Source organism: Coregonus lavaretus (genome assembly GCF_964263955.1).
Source record: "Coregonus lavaretus genome assembly, chromosome: 28".
NCBI lineage: Eukaryota > Metazoa > Chordata > Actinopteri > Salmoniformes > Salmonidae > Coregonus > Coregonus lavaretus.
Window position 1 is genome coordinate 31796940 of NC_140015.1, and position 17812 is coordinate 31814751.

Sequence of the window (17812 nt, forward strand, 5' to 3'; positions counted from 1 at the left end):
GCAGAATTTCTTTTTATTTTTGAAATATTTGTTTCTCTTCTAAGAAAAATAGTAATTTAAATGTAGTCTGTTTTTTTTCCTTTCCCAGTTCTTACTACAACAGACCGACACAATCCTTCCAGAAATCATTTACTGTAGTGCTGACAAATGTCATTTTTTCCTTTTGACTAGCTCTAGTAAGGGGTTGATTGGTTTGCATGGCAATGATCACCTCTTAAGTGACGTGTGCGTATCTCGTTGTTACAAATAGTTTTACATTTAGAAACAATGATAGTAGGCTTATCGTTCTAAGGTAACAACACTAGGTTATTTGCGCCCCCCCCCCCTACCTATTCTGTGACCAGCCCTCCCCTGTCGCCATACTTAACACATAGCGGACGGGTGGGTTTCTTTAGTGTCGATCCAGTGATGCCATAGTTCAGAGACGCAAGGTTAAATCGATTTATAGAAGAATAACTCCCTGCAACCAGTTATACTGTAGTAACAATCATAATCCGTTTTGCTGCTGCTACTTTTGTTTTTATAGTATTTACAATGGATAAGAGCGATAAGGCATCAGTAAGAACTTTATAATACATCAGTTGCTGGTTCTATTTGATATTATGCACTTTTATTTGTAAGAACGTAGAATCTCACTTAAATGATAGACCGTAAATATACCAATCTTAAGGGTATAGGCTCTATTTCTTTTTGTCAAATGATTTTAGGACTTATGGCTTGTTGAAGTAAGACACGATATAATGAAGATATTGTATATGCAATGGTCAAAATGAGAAGTTAAGGCTAATGCCACCTTTCATATGCTAGGTTAATAAGTAAGGCATCCAATCAGATGGATGGAATTGATTTAAAGGGTAAATTGAGGACCATAGATTTAAAGGGTCAATCTGCAGTTTGAATAATACAAAACAGCTAAACCTGCCACTGATTTGGTTAACAGCTGAGGGATGTGGCTGGAGAAATGTAAGGACTGGAAGCAGGGACTGGACTGTCCATGATATCAAGATGATTGTTTTAACCATGTTTTGAGGCAATAGTGTTTGTATACATTTTATTTACAAACAAAGGAGTAAAAAATTGTATTTTGGGTTCTGATGGGGTACAACAGTTGAGCTAAGATCATTAGGCATGTGTTATATTCAAGAATCAATGGCTATAATTCATTTGACAGTCAAAAAAATGCATTTAGCAATCAGATTGCCCCTTTTTAAAGGGGAAGGACTGACAGACAAGTATTTTGGATCCTGTGTACATCCCACCAGTGTTTCCAGACAGTCCAACAGAATGTTTCCCAGCCTTTTCTACGTGAGCAGAATGATGCGAGTAGTAGGGGAGACTGCTATAAGTCCGCAAAGATGGAAAAATACCTTTACTAGTCAGTCTGCTATCTTAATAATACATATCTCGTCCATGGTCCCGAACAAATTTGAGTTGCATGCTTTTCCGTAAACGTTTTATTCAACTATCTCATTAAAGGCGGATACATGCCGTTCTAAGAGGACGTCTTTAAGAGCTACATCAATTGCAACTCGCCCAAGCATGCTGTGATAATAAAAGTGGGCGGCCATCTTTAGTCAGGCTGAGAAGAAGTACGAGAAGACCAGGGTTAACTGGCTCTAGTCCAGTTGGTGGCTGTTGTCGCCATTTGCTGTTTTCCACAACCCGTTGATACTGTGTAGGATATGTCTGGGTATTATTATACAGATCCTAATTCTCTTTTTGTTTCCCCTGAGATTGGATACGTTAACATTCGTGAGGGAGTGATGGTCTTGTATTTTGTCAGTGTCTGAAGGTCTCTGTCACGTCTGACTTGTTGATTGTGTGTCTGTCTGTATTTTACTGTAAGCGTGCGTTCGGCATAGACTTAACTTTGCACAGGCCCTCCCCCAAGGTGATGGACATGTAGCTGACACCTGAGATGTTGGAGAGACCCTGTGTATCATCAACACTTGTATTCTCATATTTTACCATCTCAGTTTGTGATTGCCAGTCGGACCTCAGGTCTCTTTCAAAGCTTTGCTGAGATTTAGCAAGTCAATAATGAAACTATGGCCATCTTTATCTCGTACAATGAAAATTGATATTCAAAATGTGAAGAAAACACTGCCTTAAGCATCAGGCTTACCTATGAAAATGCAATTTCAAGTAAGATGTGCATTTATCCATGTAACATGGATTTTTAACACCAACCCACTGGTACATAAGTGGTTGATTTGACAGTTTTGAATCTTTACACACTTTTGTTAACCGCTTCCACCCTTAGAGGGTGACACTTTAATAATATCCTAAATGGGTAAACCGATATGCAAGTGTTGGTGGATGGGTGTCCGGTCCACCATCAAGGTTGAGAGTAGGATAGGTGTGCACAGATCTACTGGCTAATTGCCACAGTCTTTGTACAATGCTACCAATGTGATACTGGTCCTATCAGGAAGAATTGGGTAAAAACGTTGAGGTTAAATCGCCTCTTAAATCGTAGTAGCAAAATATTGATCTCAAAACCAACTCTTATTCTCAAGTTTAACAATTTTCCACAAGTTGAGGCATTAAAAAAAAAAAAAAAAAAACATTCAAGACTTGAGAATTTTTTTTAACATATTTTGTTTTTGTGCGGAGGAAGCGCACAAAGTTTTTTTTTTAGACTTTAAAAGTTTTTTTCCCTGTAAAGTTCTTTTTATTTAAAGAATGTTTTTGTTTTCGTTGTTTTATAGCGGACCATTTTTATTTTGTCAAATGTAATGTAAAGTGGTAGTACTGAGAGTGGGAGACAGCATGGTGCATACCTGGGGAAAGAAGGGAAGAATTGTGAAAACTCCTGTATAAATGTTGTTTCAATCTTGAAATCATTCTTGACGAATGAATTTTATGTAGTACCGTTTTTTTTCTTTTTCTCAACTGTGGTGCAGGTGGGATGTTAACTGATGTATCACTTTCTAGTTTACTTTTGTGAATGGGGAAATAAAAGGTTTTCTATCAAGCTGGGAATAAACTGATGTTAACTGTTTTTATTTAGATGTACCAACTTAATGCCAAGTTAATGTTGCACCCCGTCACATTTGGTATAATTTTTCCATGGTATCCATCAGATGAGAGGATCTGAACTAATCTTTTTCTACAACCTTCTGCCTGACAATCTATGGATCACGCTTAAAGTGCAGACCTATCATTCAATGTATTAATGCAATTCTTTATTGTAATTTTTTTCTTACATTTTAGTCATTTAGCAGATGCTCTTATCCAGAGCGACTTACAGTTAGTGAGTGCATACATTTTCATACTGGCCCCCCGTGGGAATTTTTTTTATTTTTTTTTTATTTAACCTTTATTTAACCAGGTAAACCAGTTGAGAACAAGTTCTCATTTACAACTGCGACCTGGCCAAGATAAAGCAAAGCAGTGCGATAAAAACAACACAGTTACATATGGGGTAAAACAAAACAAAGTCAAAAATACAACAGAAATACATATAATATACAGTGTGTGCAAATTTAGCAAGTTATGGAGGTAAGGCAATAAAATAGGCTATAGTGCAAAATAATTACAATTAGTATTAACACTGGAATGATAGATGTGCAAGAGATGATGTGCAAATAGAGATACTGGGGTACAAATGAGCAAAATAAATAACAATATAGGGATGAGGTAGTTGGGCGGGCTAATTTCAGATGGGCTGTGTACAGGTGCAGTGATCGGTAAGGTGCTCTGACAACTGATGCTTAAAGTTAGTGAGGGAGATAAGTGTCTCCAGCTTCAGAGATTTTTGCAATTTGTTCCAGTCATTGGCAGCAGAGAACTGGAAGGAATTGCGGCCAAAGGAGGTGTTGGCTTTGGGGATGACCAGTGAGATATACCCGCTGGAGCGCAGACTACGGGTGGGTGTTGCTATGGTGACCAATGAGCTAAGATAAGGCGGGGATTTGCCTAGCAGTGATTTATAGATGGCCTGGAGCCAGTGGGTTTGGCGACGAATATGTAGTGAGGACCAGCCAACAAGAGCGTACAGGTCACAGTGGTGGGTATTATATGGGGCTTTGGAGACAAAACGGATGGCACTGTGATAGACTACATCCAATTTGCTGAGTAGAGTGTTGGAGGCTATTTTGTAAATGACATCGCCGAAGTCAAGGATCGGTAGGATAGTCAGTTTTACGAGGGCATGAGTGAAGGAGGCTTTGTTGCGAAATAGGAAACCGATTCTAGATTTAACTTTGGATTGGAGATTCTTAATGTGAGTCTGGAAGGAGAGTTTACAGTCTAACCAGACACCTAGCTAGATATTTGTAGTTGTCCACACATACTCTAGGTCAGACCCGTCGAGAGTAGTGATTCTAGTCGGGTGGGCGGGTGCAAGCAGCGTTTGGTTGAAGAGCATGCATTTAGTTTTACTAGCGTTTAAGAGCAGTTGGAGGCTACTGAAGGAGTGTTGTATGGAATTGAAGCTCGTTTGGAGGTTTGTTAACACAGTGTCCAATGAAGGGCCAGATGTATACAAAATAGTGTCGTCTGCGTAGAGGTGGATCTGAGAGTCACCAGCAGCAAGAGCGACGTCATTAAGAGCGACGTCATTGATATACACAGAGAAAAGAGTCGGCCCAAGAATTGAACCCTGTGGCACCCCCATAGACTGCCATAGGTCCAGACAACAGGCCCTCCGATTTGACACATTGAACTCTATCTGAGAAGTAGTTGGTGAACCAGGCGAGGCAGTCATTTGAGAAACCAAGGGAATCGAACCCACAACCCTGGCGTTTCAAACGCCACGCTCTACCAACTGAGCTACACATGTCAACATTTGTAAACCATTGTCAAAACTGATCCTATGCTGTTTTTCTTGTTAAATGAACACTAGAATTTACAAAGCCAACAAACTGCTACAGTACAAACAAATAGCCATACAAAAGATGAACAGATGCTGGTTTGTTTACATCTTAGGTTAATGACGAAATGTGGAATGCGCCGGAAAAGAAACCCCATTTGTTAGGGTCGTCGCGTCACTGCAAGTCATAAACCCTGCCTATTTGTAGAATTTATCTTATTAAAATCTGATTTAAACCTAACCTTAACCACACTGATAACCTTAAATTAAGACCAAAAAGCTCGTTTTTGTTTTGACGATACATCTAGCTAGTGGAAACCTCATTTGAATGAAGGAGCAACTTGTCGGTACAGTAGCTAGCAACTGTCATGTCTATCCGATTTCTTTGAAAGCTCGAGTTGAAAAAGAATAATCGGTCACTGTTTTCTTTTAATGTCGAGGAGCTGGTTATCACAGTTGTCAACTTTTACATGTGTTCAGTTCCAGGATTACTCGCTTGATTGGCAAACAAAGGCTATCTTGCAAGTTAGCTTGCTTGACACTGATAGTACCAGCCAACGCCCGGTAGCCAACGCCCGGTAGCAACCGTCGCTGGCTAGCTGTTAGGCTTTTTCGTCTTGCACCGGGCTCATATTGAAAATATTCAGCATACAGTAAAAAAAAATGTCATACGTGGACTGATAAAGGCTACTGCTGTCAAATGAACTGTCAGACCTCACCATAAGTGACAGAAGGACTTGTGGGTAAGTGTATCATATCTAACTAGCATGTTACACTTGTTCCTTGTATCTGTTAAAGGGCAATTATAAAGTTCCGTTCCCATTATGGTGTATAGTTTTTAGGATGTTTATTACTGTAGTTATTCCATTTGTTAGCAATGAATGCACAATCATGACCCTATTGACAATTTGATTGTGCTAGTCATCAATGACTGACTGCCTTAGCTGAGAATCTGAAATGAAACTAAAATGTATGATGCACTCCTGCAGTAAGTGGAGTGGATGTCCGAGCCTCGGGTCACTGTGGGGCAAGATGAGGCAGGGGCCAGGAGAGGGGAGAAAGAAGCTGAATCTGCACCACTGAATCAACCCTCCAATGAAGCCTCCAGGCCTGGACAGCTAAGGTTGGTACCTCTGATGACCCTCACAACAGTCTTCCTGCTTTCAGAAAAGTTCCATTATTCTTAGGTGTGCGCTAATAAGCACTGCTGGCTTGCTTATGATGCGCCCACGATAGTAGCTGGAACTCTGCTGGAAAGGACAGTGTGACAAGAACATGCCAGAGCCTATAACGTTTGGGTTGGCACAGATGGGTAAGAAGGGTATAACAGTCCCATCCCACACTGTTCTTTCTCACAGGCTGCCCTCAGGCTCTCGGCTCCCCTCTGCTGAACCGAGCCCTTCCCCGTCTGCTGAAGGAAGCGGCTTGCTGTCGTTGCCGTGGGAGATGGTGGCTCGCATCGCCTCGCACCTCCCAGCACAGTGTGTCATCACGGTCCTGCCACAGGTGTGTCAGTGGACAGCGTCATACCTGTCCTGGATACCGATCTGTTTCTGCTTTAGCTTGTCCAGCATGCCAATGACAACAGAGTTGGCAAAACATTTTTACATTTACAGTGGGGAAAAAAAGTATTTAGTCAGCCACCAATTGTGCAAGTTCTCCCACTTAAAAAGATGAGAGAGGCCTGTAATTTTCATCATAGGTACACGTCAACTATGACAGACAAATTGAGATTTTCTTTCTCCAGAAAATCACATTGTAGGATTTTTAATGAATTTATTTGCAAATTATGGTGGAAAATAAGTATTTGGTCACTTACAAACAAGCAAGATTTCTGGCTCTCACAGACCTGTAACTTCTTCTTTAAGAGGCTCCTCTGTCCTCCACTCGTTACCTGTATTAATGGCACCTGTTTGAACTTGTTATCAGTATAAAAGACACCTGTCCACAACCTCAAACAGTCACACTCCAAACTCCACTATGGCCAAGACCAAAGAGCTGTCAAAGGACACCAGAAACAAAATTGTAGACCTGCACCAGGCTGGGAAGACTGAATCTGCAATAGGTAAGCAGCTTGGTTTGAAGAAATCAACTGTGGGAGCAATTATTAGGAAATGGAAGACATACAAGACCACTGATAATCTCCCTCGATCTGGGGCTCCACGCAAGATCTCACCCCGTGGGGTCAAAATGATCACAAGAACGGTGAGCAAAAATCCCAGAACCACACGGGAGGACCTAGTGAATGACCTGCAGAGAGCTGGGACCAAAGTAACAAAGCCTACCATCAGTAACACACTACGCCGCCAGGGACTCAAATCCTGCAGTGCCAGATGTGTCCCCCTGCTTAAGCCAGTACATGTCCAGGCCCGTCTGAAGTTTGCTAGAGTGCATTTGGATGATCCAGAAGAGGATTGGGAGAATGTCATATGGTCAGATGAAACCAAAATATAACTTTTTGGTAAAAACTCAACTTGTCGTGTTTGGAGGACAAAGAATGCTGAGTTGCATCCAAAGAACACCATACCTACTGTGAAGCATGGGGGTGGAAACATCATGCTTTGGGGCTGTTTTTCTGCAAAGGGACCAGGACGACTGATCCGTGTAAAGGAAAGAATGAATGGGGCCATGTATCGTGAGATTTTGAGTGAAAACCTCCTTCCATCAGCAAGGGCATTGAAGATGAAACGTGGCTGGGTCTTTCAGCATGACAATGATCCCAAACACACCGCCCGGGCAACGAAGGAGTGGCTTCGTAAGAAGCATTTCAAGGTCCTGGAGTGGCCTAGCCAGTCTCCAGATCTCAACCCCATAGAAAATCTTTGGAGGGAGTTGAAAGTCCGTGTTGCCCAGCGACAGCCCCAAAACATCACTGCTCTAGAGGAGATCTGCATGGAGGAATGGGCCAAAATACCAGCAACAGTGTGTGAAAACCTTGTGAAGACTTACAGAAAACGTTTGACCTGTGTCATTGCCAACAAAGGGTATATAACAAAGTATTGAGAAACTTTTGTTATTGACCAAATACTTATTTTCCACCATAATATGCAAATAAATTCATTAAAAATCCTACAATGTGATTTTCTGGATTTTTTTTTCTCATTTTGTCTGTCATAGTTGACTTGTACCTATGATGAAAATTACAGGCCTCTCTCATCTTTTTAAGTGGGAGAACTTGCACAATTGGTGGCTGACTAAATACTTTTTTCCCCCACTGTACATTTTAGTCATTTAGCAGACGCTCTTATCCAGAGCAACTTACAGTTAGTGAGTGCATACATTTTCATACTGGCCCCCCGTGGGAATCGAACCCACAACCCTGGCGTTGCAAGCGCCATGCTCTACCGACTGAGCTACAGGGGACCTAATGCCATAATAGACTGGAAACCATGCTAGGCTAGGGACATTTGGAAAAAGCTACAGGCTTAATCTTCTAGAAAAAGAAACGGTTGAGTTCTTTATGTATCTAAGCTGTACTGGGCTGTCCTGACCTGGTTACACATCCATCATAGCTGCTGGAAACATGCTGGAAAGGATCTTGTGAAAATAAAATGTCCAAGTCAGCCTAGTACGGTTCAGGCCAGCCCTACAGTGTAAATCAGGTCCATGTCTCTCCCTCTACAGGTGTGTCACGCCCTGGGAAATGTGGGTAAGGACAGCACGGCGTGGCAGTTGCGGGCATGCAGGCTAACCGGTCCCAGAGCCTCCTTCCCCGTGGGGCCACGGGACGGCTTCGACTGGCCCTCGGCCTGCCTGGAGATGGAGGAGCTGATCACTTGCTGGACGGGCCAGGGGGAGAGGGCCGCCAGGGAGGCCGAGCAGGCAGAGAGGGAGAGAGAGGTGGAGAGGGCCCAGGAGAGGGAGAGGGATAGAGAGGCCCTGGCAGAGGAAGGGATTGGAGAGTGGGAGGAGGTGGAAGAGGGCAGGCCCCAAGTGGATGAGGGGATAGAGGTAGAGGAGATAGGTTTTCGGGTGGAGGGAGTAATGGCGGTACCGTGGGATGGGGAGGAGTTGATGGAGGAGGGAGAGATGCAGCAAGATGGGGGAGGGGATCTACCGATGGGAGTTGGGGAGGGAGAGGAGAGGCAGGAGGCTGCAGCCGAGGCCATGATGGAGGAGGAGAGAGATGATGAACAAGGGGTCCTGGAGGCCATCGAGGTGGAGGAGAGAGATGATGAACAAGGGGTCCTGGAGGCCATTGAGGTGGAGGAGAGAGTGGGAGTTTTGGCGGATAGAGACGGTCAAGATTACATAGCGGGCCCGAAACTGGGAGGAGAGGGAGAGAGAAACGGGTCCAGCTGCCCTCCCAGTCCTCCCCCAGCCCTGGAGCGCCTCTCCCTCCCCTCAGGGCACATCGCTGAGGTCACCTCGGTTCTCTTGATGGGGGGAGAGGGGGCGGTGTGTGCCTCAGGCTCCCGGGATAGGAACGTGAACCTTTGGGACCTACGGGAGGGGGGCTCCACGGGCAGGCTGCTCCATACACTGGGGGGCCAGGGCCTCTTCAGCACCCACAAAGGCTGGGTGTGGTGCCTGGCGGCCCGGGGACCCCTGCTGGCCTCGGGCTCCTTCGACAGCACGGTGAGGCTATGGGACCTGGGGGCCCAAGGGGCTGAGAGGGGCCTAATCAGGGCCCGGGCTGCCGTGCTCTGCCTGGCCCTCCCCCAGACGGACGTGCTGCTGGCCGGCACCTATGACAAGAAGGTCAGCGTCTACGACACCAGAGGTGAGTGACTCATAAGAAGGGTACTTGTAGTCTCTGTTCTACTCAATTAGGATTATATCAGTCGATAAAAGTGAACATAAACAATACTAATGGTTATCGTATAGAAATAGACTTACTGAGGGGTAATTGGACTAAGGGCCTTTTCCCGTTCTAGTAATTCTATTTCTATGCGTTATCCTTTGGTTGGCCAAATGGACTGCCCATTCAGAATATATCAGTTGATTAGAGCAAATCCAGAAACTATCAATTGTCAGATGTCATGATCTGTCTGTGCTGCAGTGGCGGAGCCCCTGGTGAAGAGCCTTCGTCTCCATAAAAACGAGGTGCTGTGCCTGGTAGCAGACGAGCAGTACATCCTATCTGGGAGTAAAGACCGCACTGTGGTCATCTACGACCGAAGAGCAGGGAAAACCCTGCAGAAACTACAGGTATAAACACACATATACACATGCACGCGAACACACACACACACACACACAGACTGTATAATAATAGTATAAGAATTACAATTTACTGTTCATGTACTCCCCACACTTAGGGTTGCAAAGGGAGGGTATATTACTGGAAACTTTCAAAGTATTTTTGGGTACTTCAGATCATCACAGGTGTGTGTAGACACAGATATAAAAAAGGAATACTGTTATTTATTTATATATATATATATATATATATATATATGTATGTATATTAGTGCATTCGGAAAGTATTCAGACCCTTTCCCTTTTTCCACATTTTGTTACGTTACAGCCTTATTCTACAATGGATACTTTTTTCCCCCCCTCATCAATCTACACACAATACCCCATAATGACAAAGTGAAAACAGGTTTTTATCAATTTTTGCAAATGTATTACAAATAGAAAACAGAAATACCTTATTTACATAAGTATTCAGCCCCTTTGCTATGAGACTCGAAATTGAGCTCAGGTGCATCCTGTTTCCATTGATCGTCCTTGAGATGTTTCTACAACTTGATTGGAGTCCACCTGTGGTAAATTCTATTGATTGGACATGATTTGGAAAGGCACACACCAGTCTACAGTGAGGGAAAAAAGTATTTGATCCCCTGCTGATTTTGTACGTTTGCCCACTGACAAAGAAATGATCAGTCTATAATTTTAATGGTAGGTTTATTTGAACAGTGAGAGACAGAATAACAACAAAAAAATCCAGAAAAACGCATGTCAAAAATTGTATACATTGATTTGCATTTTAATGAGGGAAATAAGTATTTGACCCCCTCTCAATCAGAAAGATTTCTGGCTCCCAGGTGTCTTTTATACAGGTAACGAGCTGAGATTAGGAGCACACTCTTAAAGGGAGTGCTCCTAATCTCAGTTTGTTACCTGTATAAAAGACACCTGTCCACAGAAGCAATCAATCAATCAGATTCCAAACTCTCCACCATGACCAAGACCAAAGAGCTCTCCAAGGATGTCAGGGACAAGATTGTAGACCTACACAAGGCTGGAATGGGCTACAAGACCATCGTCAAGCAGCTTGGTGAGAAGGTGACAACAGTTGGTGCGATTATTCGCAAATGGAAGAAACACAAAAGAACTGTCAATCTCCCTCGGCCTGGGGCTCCATGCAAGATCTCACCTCGTGGAGTTGCAATGATCATGAGAACGGTGAGGAATCAGCCCAGAACTACACGGGAGGATCTTGTCAATGATCTCAAGGCAGCTGGGACCATAGTCACCAAGAAAACAATTGGTAACACACTATGCCGTGAAGGACTGAAATCCTGCAGCGCCCGCAAGGCCCCCTGCTCAAGAAAGCACATATATAGGCCCGTCTGAAGTTTGCCAATGAACATCTGAATGATTCAGAGGAGAACTGGGTGAAAGTGTTGTGGTCAGATGAGACCAAAATCGAGCTCTTTGGCATCAACTCAACTCGCCGTGTTTGGAGGAGGAGGAATGCTGCCTATGACCCCAAGAACACCATCCCCACCGTCAAACATGGAGGTGGAAACATTATGCTTTGGGGGTGTTTTTCTGCTAAGGGGACAGGACAACTTCACCGCATCAAAGGGACGATGGACGGGGCCATGTACCGTCAAATCTTGGGTGTGAACCTCCTTTCCTCAGCCAGGGCATTGAAAATGGGTCGTGGATGGGTATTCCAGCATGACAATGATCCAAAACACACGGCCAAGGCAACAAAGGAGAGGCTCAAGAAGAAGCACATTAAGGTCCTCCAGACCTTAATCCCATAGAAAATCTGTGGAGGGAGCTGAAGGTTCGAGTTGCCAAACGTCAGCCTCGAAACCTTAAAGACTTGGATAAGATCTGCAAAGAGGAGGGGGACAAAATCCCTCCTGAGATGTGTGCAAACCTGATGGCCAACTTCAAGAAACGTCTGACCTCTGTGATTGCCAACAAGGTTTTTGCCACCAAGTATTAACTCATGTTTTGCAGAGGGGTCAAATACTTATTTCCCTCACTGTATATAAGGTCCCACAGTTGACAGTGCATGTCAGAGCAACAACAAAGCCATGAGGTCGAAGGAATTGTCTGTAGAGCTCTGAGACCGGATTGTGTCGAGGCACAGAAGGGTAGCAAAACATTTCTGCAGCACTGAAGGTCCCCAAGAACACAGTTGCCTCCATCATTCTTAAATGGAAGAAGTTTGGAACCACCTAGACTCTTCATAGAGCAGGCCACACTGCCAAATTGAGCAATTGGGGGAGAAGGGCCTTGGTCAGGGTGGTGACCAAGAACCCGATGGTCACTCTGACAGAGCTCCAGAGTTCCTCTGTGGAGATGGGAGAACCTTCCAGAAGAACAACCATCTCTGCAGCACTCCACCAATCAGGCCTTTATGGTAGAGTGGCCAGACAGAAGCCACTCCTCAGTAAAAGGCACATATGAGAGCCCACTTGGAGTTTGCCAAAAGGCGCCTAAAGGACTCTCAGACCATGAGAAACAAGATTCTCTGGTCTGATGAAACCAAGATTGAACTCTTTGTTCTGAATCCAAGCGTCACGTCTGGAGGAAACCTGGTACCATCCCTACGGTGAAGCATGGTGGTGGCAGCATCAAAGTTCTGAACCTATATACGTTTTATGGACACAGCATATTTTACATTAGCTGTCGTGTTGTTTTTAGTCCCACCCTTCAGCTCCACTCAACCCCCACCATCTATCTCTTAACACCATCCATTTATTTTCTTCTATTTGCCATATATTTTTCAACTGTGCTGTGATGTTTCACAAAAGTTTTGACCTTTCTATTCTCATAGTTTCTATAGATAGTAAATTGAAGATATTTTTTGTTGTTGCTAAAAGTATTATATTATTGATCGATTGACAATGACTTTTCAAATCACCCAGCAGTGCTATTTGCAGAGTTAGCTCCAGGTAATTGTTGCAATTCTTCAGCCATTCCTGGACCTGCGACCAAAAACAAGCTACATATGGAAGTACCAAAACAAATGATCTAATGATTCTGTCTCTTCGCAGCAAAATCTGCAGAGCTGGGATGGTTGTATCCCCCATATATATAACATTCTATTGGTTGCAAGAATTTTGTATAATAATTTAAATAGAACAATTCTAAGTTTTGAATACGTCGTCGTTTTGCGTATCAGTTCATAAACCATGTGCCATGGAATCAGTACATTGAAAATCTCTTCCCAACTATTTTGCAATCTAAACTCAGCAAAAAAAGAAACGTCCTCTCACTGTCAATTGCGTTTATTTTCAGCAAACTTAAAATGTGTAAATATTTGTATGAACATAACAAGATTCAACAACTGAGACATAAACTGAACAAGTTCCACAGACATGTGAAAAAGTAACAGTCAGTATCTGGTGTGGCCACCAGCTGCATTAAGTACTGCAGTGCATCTCCTCCTCATGGACTGCACCAGATTTGCCAGTTCTTGCTGTGAGATGTTACCCCACTCTTCCACCAAGGCACCTGCAAGTTCCCGGACATTTCTGGTGGGAATGGCCCTAGCCCTCACCCTCCGATCCAACAGGTCCCAGACGTGCTCAATGGGATTGAGATCCGGACTCTAAGCTGGCCATGGCAGAACACTGACATTCCTGTCTTGCAGGAAATCACACACAGAACGAGCAGTATGGCTGGTGGCATTGTCATGCTGGAGGGTCATGTCAGGATGAGCCTGCAGGAAGGGTACTACATGAGGGAGGAGGATGTCTTCCCTGTAACGCACAGCGTTGAGATTGCCTGCAATGGCAACAAGCTCAGTCCGATGATGCTGTGACACACCGCCCCAGACCATGACGGACCCTCCACCTCCAAATCGATCCCGCTCCAGAGTACAGGCCTCGGTGTAACGCTCATTCCTTCGACGATAAATGCGAATCCGACCATCACCCCTGGTGAGACAAAACCGCGACTCTTCAGTTAAGGGCACTTTTTGCCAGTCCTGTCTGGTCCAGCGATGGTGGGTTTGTGCCCATAGGCGATGTTGTTGCCGGTGATGTCTGGTGAGGACCTGCCTTACAACAGGCCTACAAGCCCTCAGTCCAGCCTCTCTCAGCCTATTGCGGACAGTCTGAGCACTGATGGAGGGATTGTGCGTTCCTGGTGTAACTCGGGCAGTTGTTGTTGCAATCCTGTACCTGTCCCGCAGGTGTGATGTTCGGATGTACTGATCCTGTGCAGGTGTTGTTACACGTGGTCTGCCACTGCGAGGACGATCAGCTGTCCCTCCTGTCTCCCTGTAGCGCTGTCTTAGGCGTCTCACAGTACGGACATTGTAATTTATTGCCCTGGCCACATCTGCAGTCCTCATGCCACCTTGCAGCATGCCTAAGGCACGTTCACACAGATGAGCAGGGACCCTGGGCATATTTCTTTTGGTGTTTTTCAGTCAGTAGAAAGGCCTCTTTAGTGTCTTAAGTTTTCATAACTGTGACCTTAATTGCCTACCATCTGAAAGCTGTTAGTGTCTTAACGACCGTTCCACTGGTGCATGTTCATTAATTGTTTATGGTTCATTGAACAAGCATGGGAAACAGTGTTTAAACCCTTTACCATGAAGATCTGTGAAGTTATTTGGATTTTCACGAATTATCTTTGAAAGACAGGGTCCTGAAAAAGGGACGTTTCTTTTTTTGCTGAGTTTATATGGCACAGTTGTCAATTTTTTGGTCCTTAAATAAAACTGGTATACTTTTTGATTTATCACAATTTTCTTTAACCAATTTTGGTCTTTAATGCAGGGCCAACAGACAAGTTCCTTACTTTCTCCCCCTTCCGCATGTGCTGTTTTGTCTTATTTGTTTCGACAATGACCAGGAGTTGGCAAGTCTGCACAAACAGATCCAGGACCAGGCTATAATAGGTTAATATGTGTGTCTTCATTCTGGTTTGTTTCCTCTTTCCCCAGCTGAGCTCCTACCTGCTGTCAATGTGCTACAGTGGCAGTGAGGTGTGGGCGGGGGACAACCGTGGCATGCTCCATGCCTTCTCCATGCAGGCCGGTTCTGTCAAGCCCCTCTCCCAGTTCGACGTGGGACACACCTCGCTGGTCACCGGCATCCACAGGTCCCCTGGGAGCCTCTACACCTGCTCCGCTGACCGCACCATCAAGGTACGTCATGTTAGCCTAGTTAAACCAGTCTGAATGCTGTGAAACAATGGTGAACATGGCGTTCTGTCTGGTTTATGCCAGGCATACACTACACGTTTTTGCCACGTTTTTGCCGTCCCAGATTGAAACTTCATGATCGGGGTAAAATCCTATGAATTTGGACTAGGGTCAGTACTTCGGGACCCGTTTGTTTGAGCGGGTCAAGGACTCACCGATGATGGCTGTTCTGTTCTCCAGACCCCTGTCGGATGTCCCGATAATTTTCTGACATGTCAGACATTTTTGTAGTGTATCTTGTAGTATGAGCAGTGCTACAACGCGATTGGGCAAGGTCTGCTGCCAATAGCCAATGAGCATTCAGCATGTGAGACCAAAACAAAGAGGAAAGCAACAACAACAACATGCACGGTGTGGACCGAGGTGATGGAAGATTTTGTTTTACATGGCCCGGTGCCCCAGATGGGTGTAGTTAGATATTTTAGACCATTCCATTGGTCCTTAAGTGAAATCTCCACCCACCTGGGGCACCGGGCCTTGCAAAACAAATTCCAGCAATATTATATCTGCGTCCATGATAGAAACCAAAAAGAGAATTTCATATTATCATTATTATTTCATATGAAATACATACTCTGGGCCTCCGTCTTTTTTATGTTTCTGCACATAATAATGTGCACACTAATAAAGCAGCTTTCTGTTTGCGTGTCAGCATTTTTTTTCCTACGACAACCGAGAAACGCAGGGCAGCTAGGGAATCATCGTGTAATGTGAGAACCCACATCCTTGGGTTGAGGATGGACAGAATGAAAGATTTGAAGGAAATGTGAGCACGTCCAAGTTGTTAAGATTTTAGAACAGCATTAGCCAGGCTTACACCCTGGAGCCCACTACTTGAATAGAATAGAATGTCTTTATTGTCCATCCGGGGATGGGAATTTGTCTTTGCATCACAATAATTATTATAACATATGTAGTAATATCTCTTCAGCTCTGTTGTAATGGTATTCTGTTTAGGGGTTTTAGATAGATTTCTACTTTATTGTCCTCAAAGAGGATGATCATTTTCACTCCCATTTGCGTCGGCTAATGGGGATACTAATAAATCAAATCAGTTACAAACAACATTAAACCATTATCAAAGGCCGTGTGCGTTGATGACATGGATGTACAAAATCCATGTTTCTTCCTTCCCTGTTCCTATCTTATCAACCATTCATTTTCCAGGTGCACCTCCCCTGTGCCCCTCCAAGGACGCTGTGCACACTGCACCACCAAGCAGGCGTCAATGGGGTGAGTCTCTCCCCTCTCTCTCACATTATCACTTTTTTTATTTAGAGATTCTGATGGCTTGTAGGTGTCCTCTTAATCTCTCTCCTTAGTCTCCTACCTTGATCTGGTTGAAGAAAAATGTGTTTTACTCTCTCTCTCTCTCTGTTCCTCTCTCTCTCTCTCTCTCTCTCTCTCTCTCTGTAGTTGAGTGTGGAGGCAGGAGTGCTGGCTATCGCCTCAAGAGAAATGGAGGTGTGGAGGGCCAGGAGGTGAGTGGGGCCACAAGGGCCACCACACCCACCCTAATCTACTTACGTTCCTGAAGTGATGCAAGATGACTGACGTATAATGCTCTGTCATTTACATGATCAACTTTCTCATATGCAGTGAGAATGTTGATGTGACGGACCAGTGTTCTTAGCTTTACCCCAAAAACTATATACAAAACAAACATATTTTGTGTCTGTGTGATTCCCATGCATTTTTTCAAAGAAAAGAACACACAAAAAAGCTCTAGAAAATAATTGTATTTTTCTCTGTGACAATTGAAATAGATGCAGAAACACAATGGAAAGAATCAGTCAAGCCGTCCCTGACACACTGATTGTAATGTATTTTGTATATTAATTTATGAGCATGGTCGAACTGTCATAAATGATGTCTATTGGCGTGCTTATACTCAGTACCACACCACTTGTTTGTCAATTCCACTGTTTGGAGTTCTTCCTCGTTGTCGTTCTCTCTTAGGGTAACTACTTTACCAACTCTTACCATGTTACGGAATGCTCTTTTTATTTTTAGATTTGATTCTGCACTGTTGAGGAAAGCTGATAAGTAAGCATGTCACTGTACAGTTACACCCGCTGTATCCTGCACACGTGACGAATAAACTTTGATTTGAATCTGTAGCGTCCCAGCATCAACCTCGCTCCAGTGGCTTGTTAGAGTCCAAAACCCAATAGTACTGCATTGTTCACTCATTATTTCTTACAAGTTATTGTTGTTACATACACTGATACAGTCTGAGGCTACAGTGTCTATGCTGCTCTCGTTGGCATGGAGATTGATTGTTGTTAACTCCTTATCTGCGACCCCTCTTCACCTGCTGCAAGAGAGCCCTCTGACTGCATAAAAATACCCAAATGATTCAGATTTTGTAAATATGCTTTTGTGAATATGCTATGCGTGATTTCTTTTGTTATGAATAAAATGTTTACACTCAATCAATTAATTGTTTACAAGTGTACCCTGTCGTTCTGTAATATCAAGAAGAAGATAAACCGTTTGCTTTCCTTTGTTATTGAGACACTCTGGACTGCAAGCCATTTGTTGAAATGACAGTATGACCATTACTGTACCAACCAGTCTGTTTTTGCTTTAGCTAACACATTAATGTCTGACATGATGAAGTAGGACATGTTGAAGTAGCCTGG

General features: G+C 43.9%; 1 protein-coding gene across 1 annotated transcript; it reads left to right on the forward strand.

Annotated features, from left to right (window-relative positions):
• Positions 1-4930: 4930 nt before the first annotated feature.
• On the forward strand, positions 4931-17615 carry LOC311104498 (F-box/WD repeat-containing protein 9-like). The gene is made up of 8 exons (XM_084146352.1): positions 4931-5559; positions 5806-5939; positions 6175-6322; positions 8441-9539; positions 9819-9967; positions 14907-15110; positions 16335-16400; positions 16584-17615. The coding sequence occupies exons 2-8, from the start codon at positions 5818-5820 to the stop codon at positions 16650-16652; spliced, it is 1857 nt and encodes a 618-aa protein (XP_084002478.1). The 5' UTR covers positions 4931-5559; positions 5806-5817; the 3' UTR covers positions 16653-17615.
• Positions 17616-17812: the final 197 nt, after the last annotated feature.

Bases quoted from the DNA above. Each gene is read 5' to 3' on its own strand.
- LOC311104498 (XM_084146352.1), top strand. From the start codon at position 5,818: ATGTCCGAGCCTCGGGTCACTGTGGGGCAAGATGAGGCAGGGGCCAGG. The intron at 5,940-6,174 runs GTTGGTACCTCT...TCTTTCTCACAG, and splicing joins TCCAGGCCTGGACAGCTAAG to GCTGCCCTCAGGCTCTCGGC. The intron at 9,540-9,818 runs GTGAGTGACTCA...TCTGTGCTGCAG, and splicing joins CAGCGTCTACGACACCAGAG to TGGCGGAGCCCCTGGTGAAG.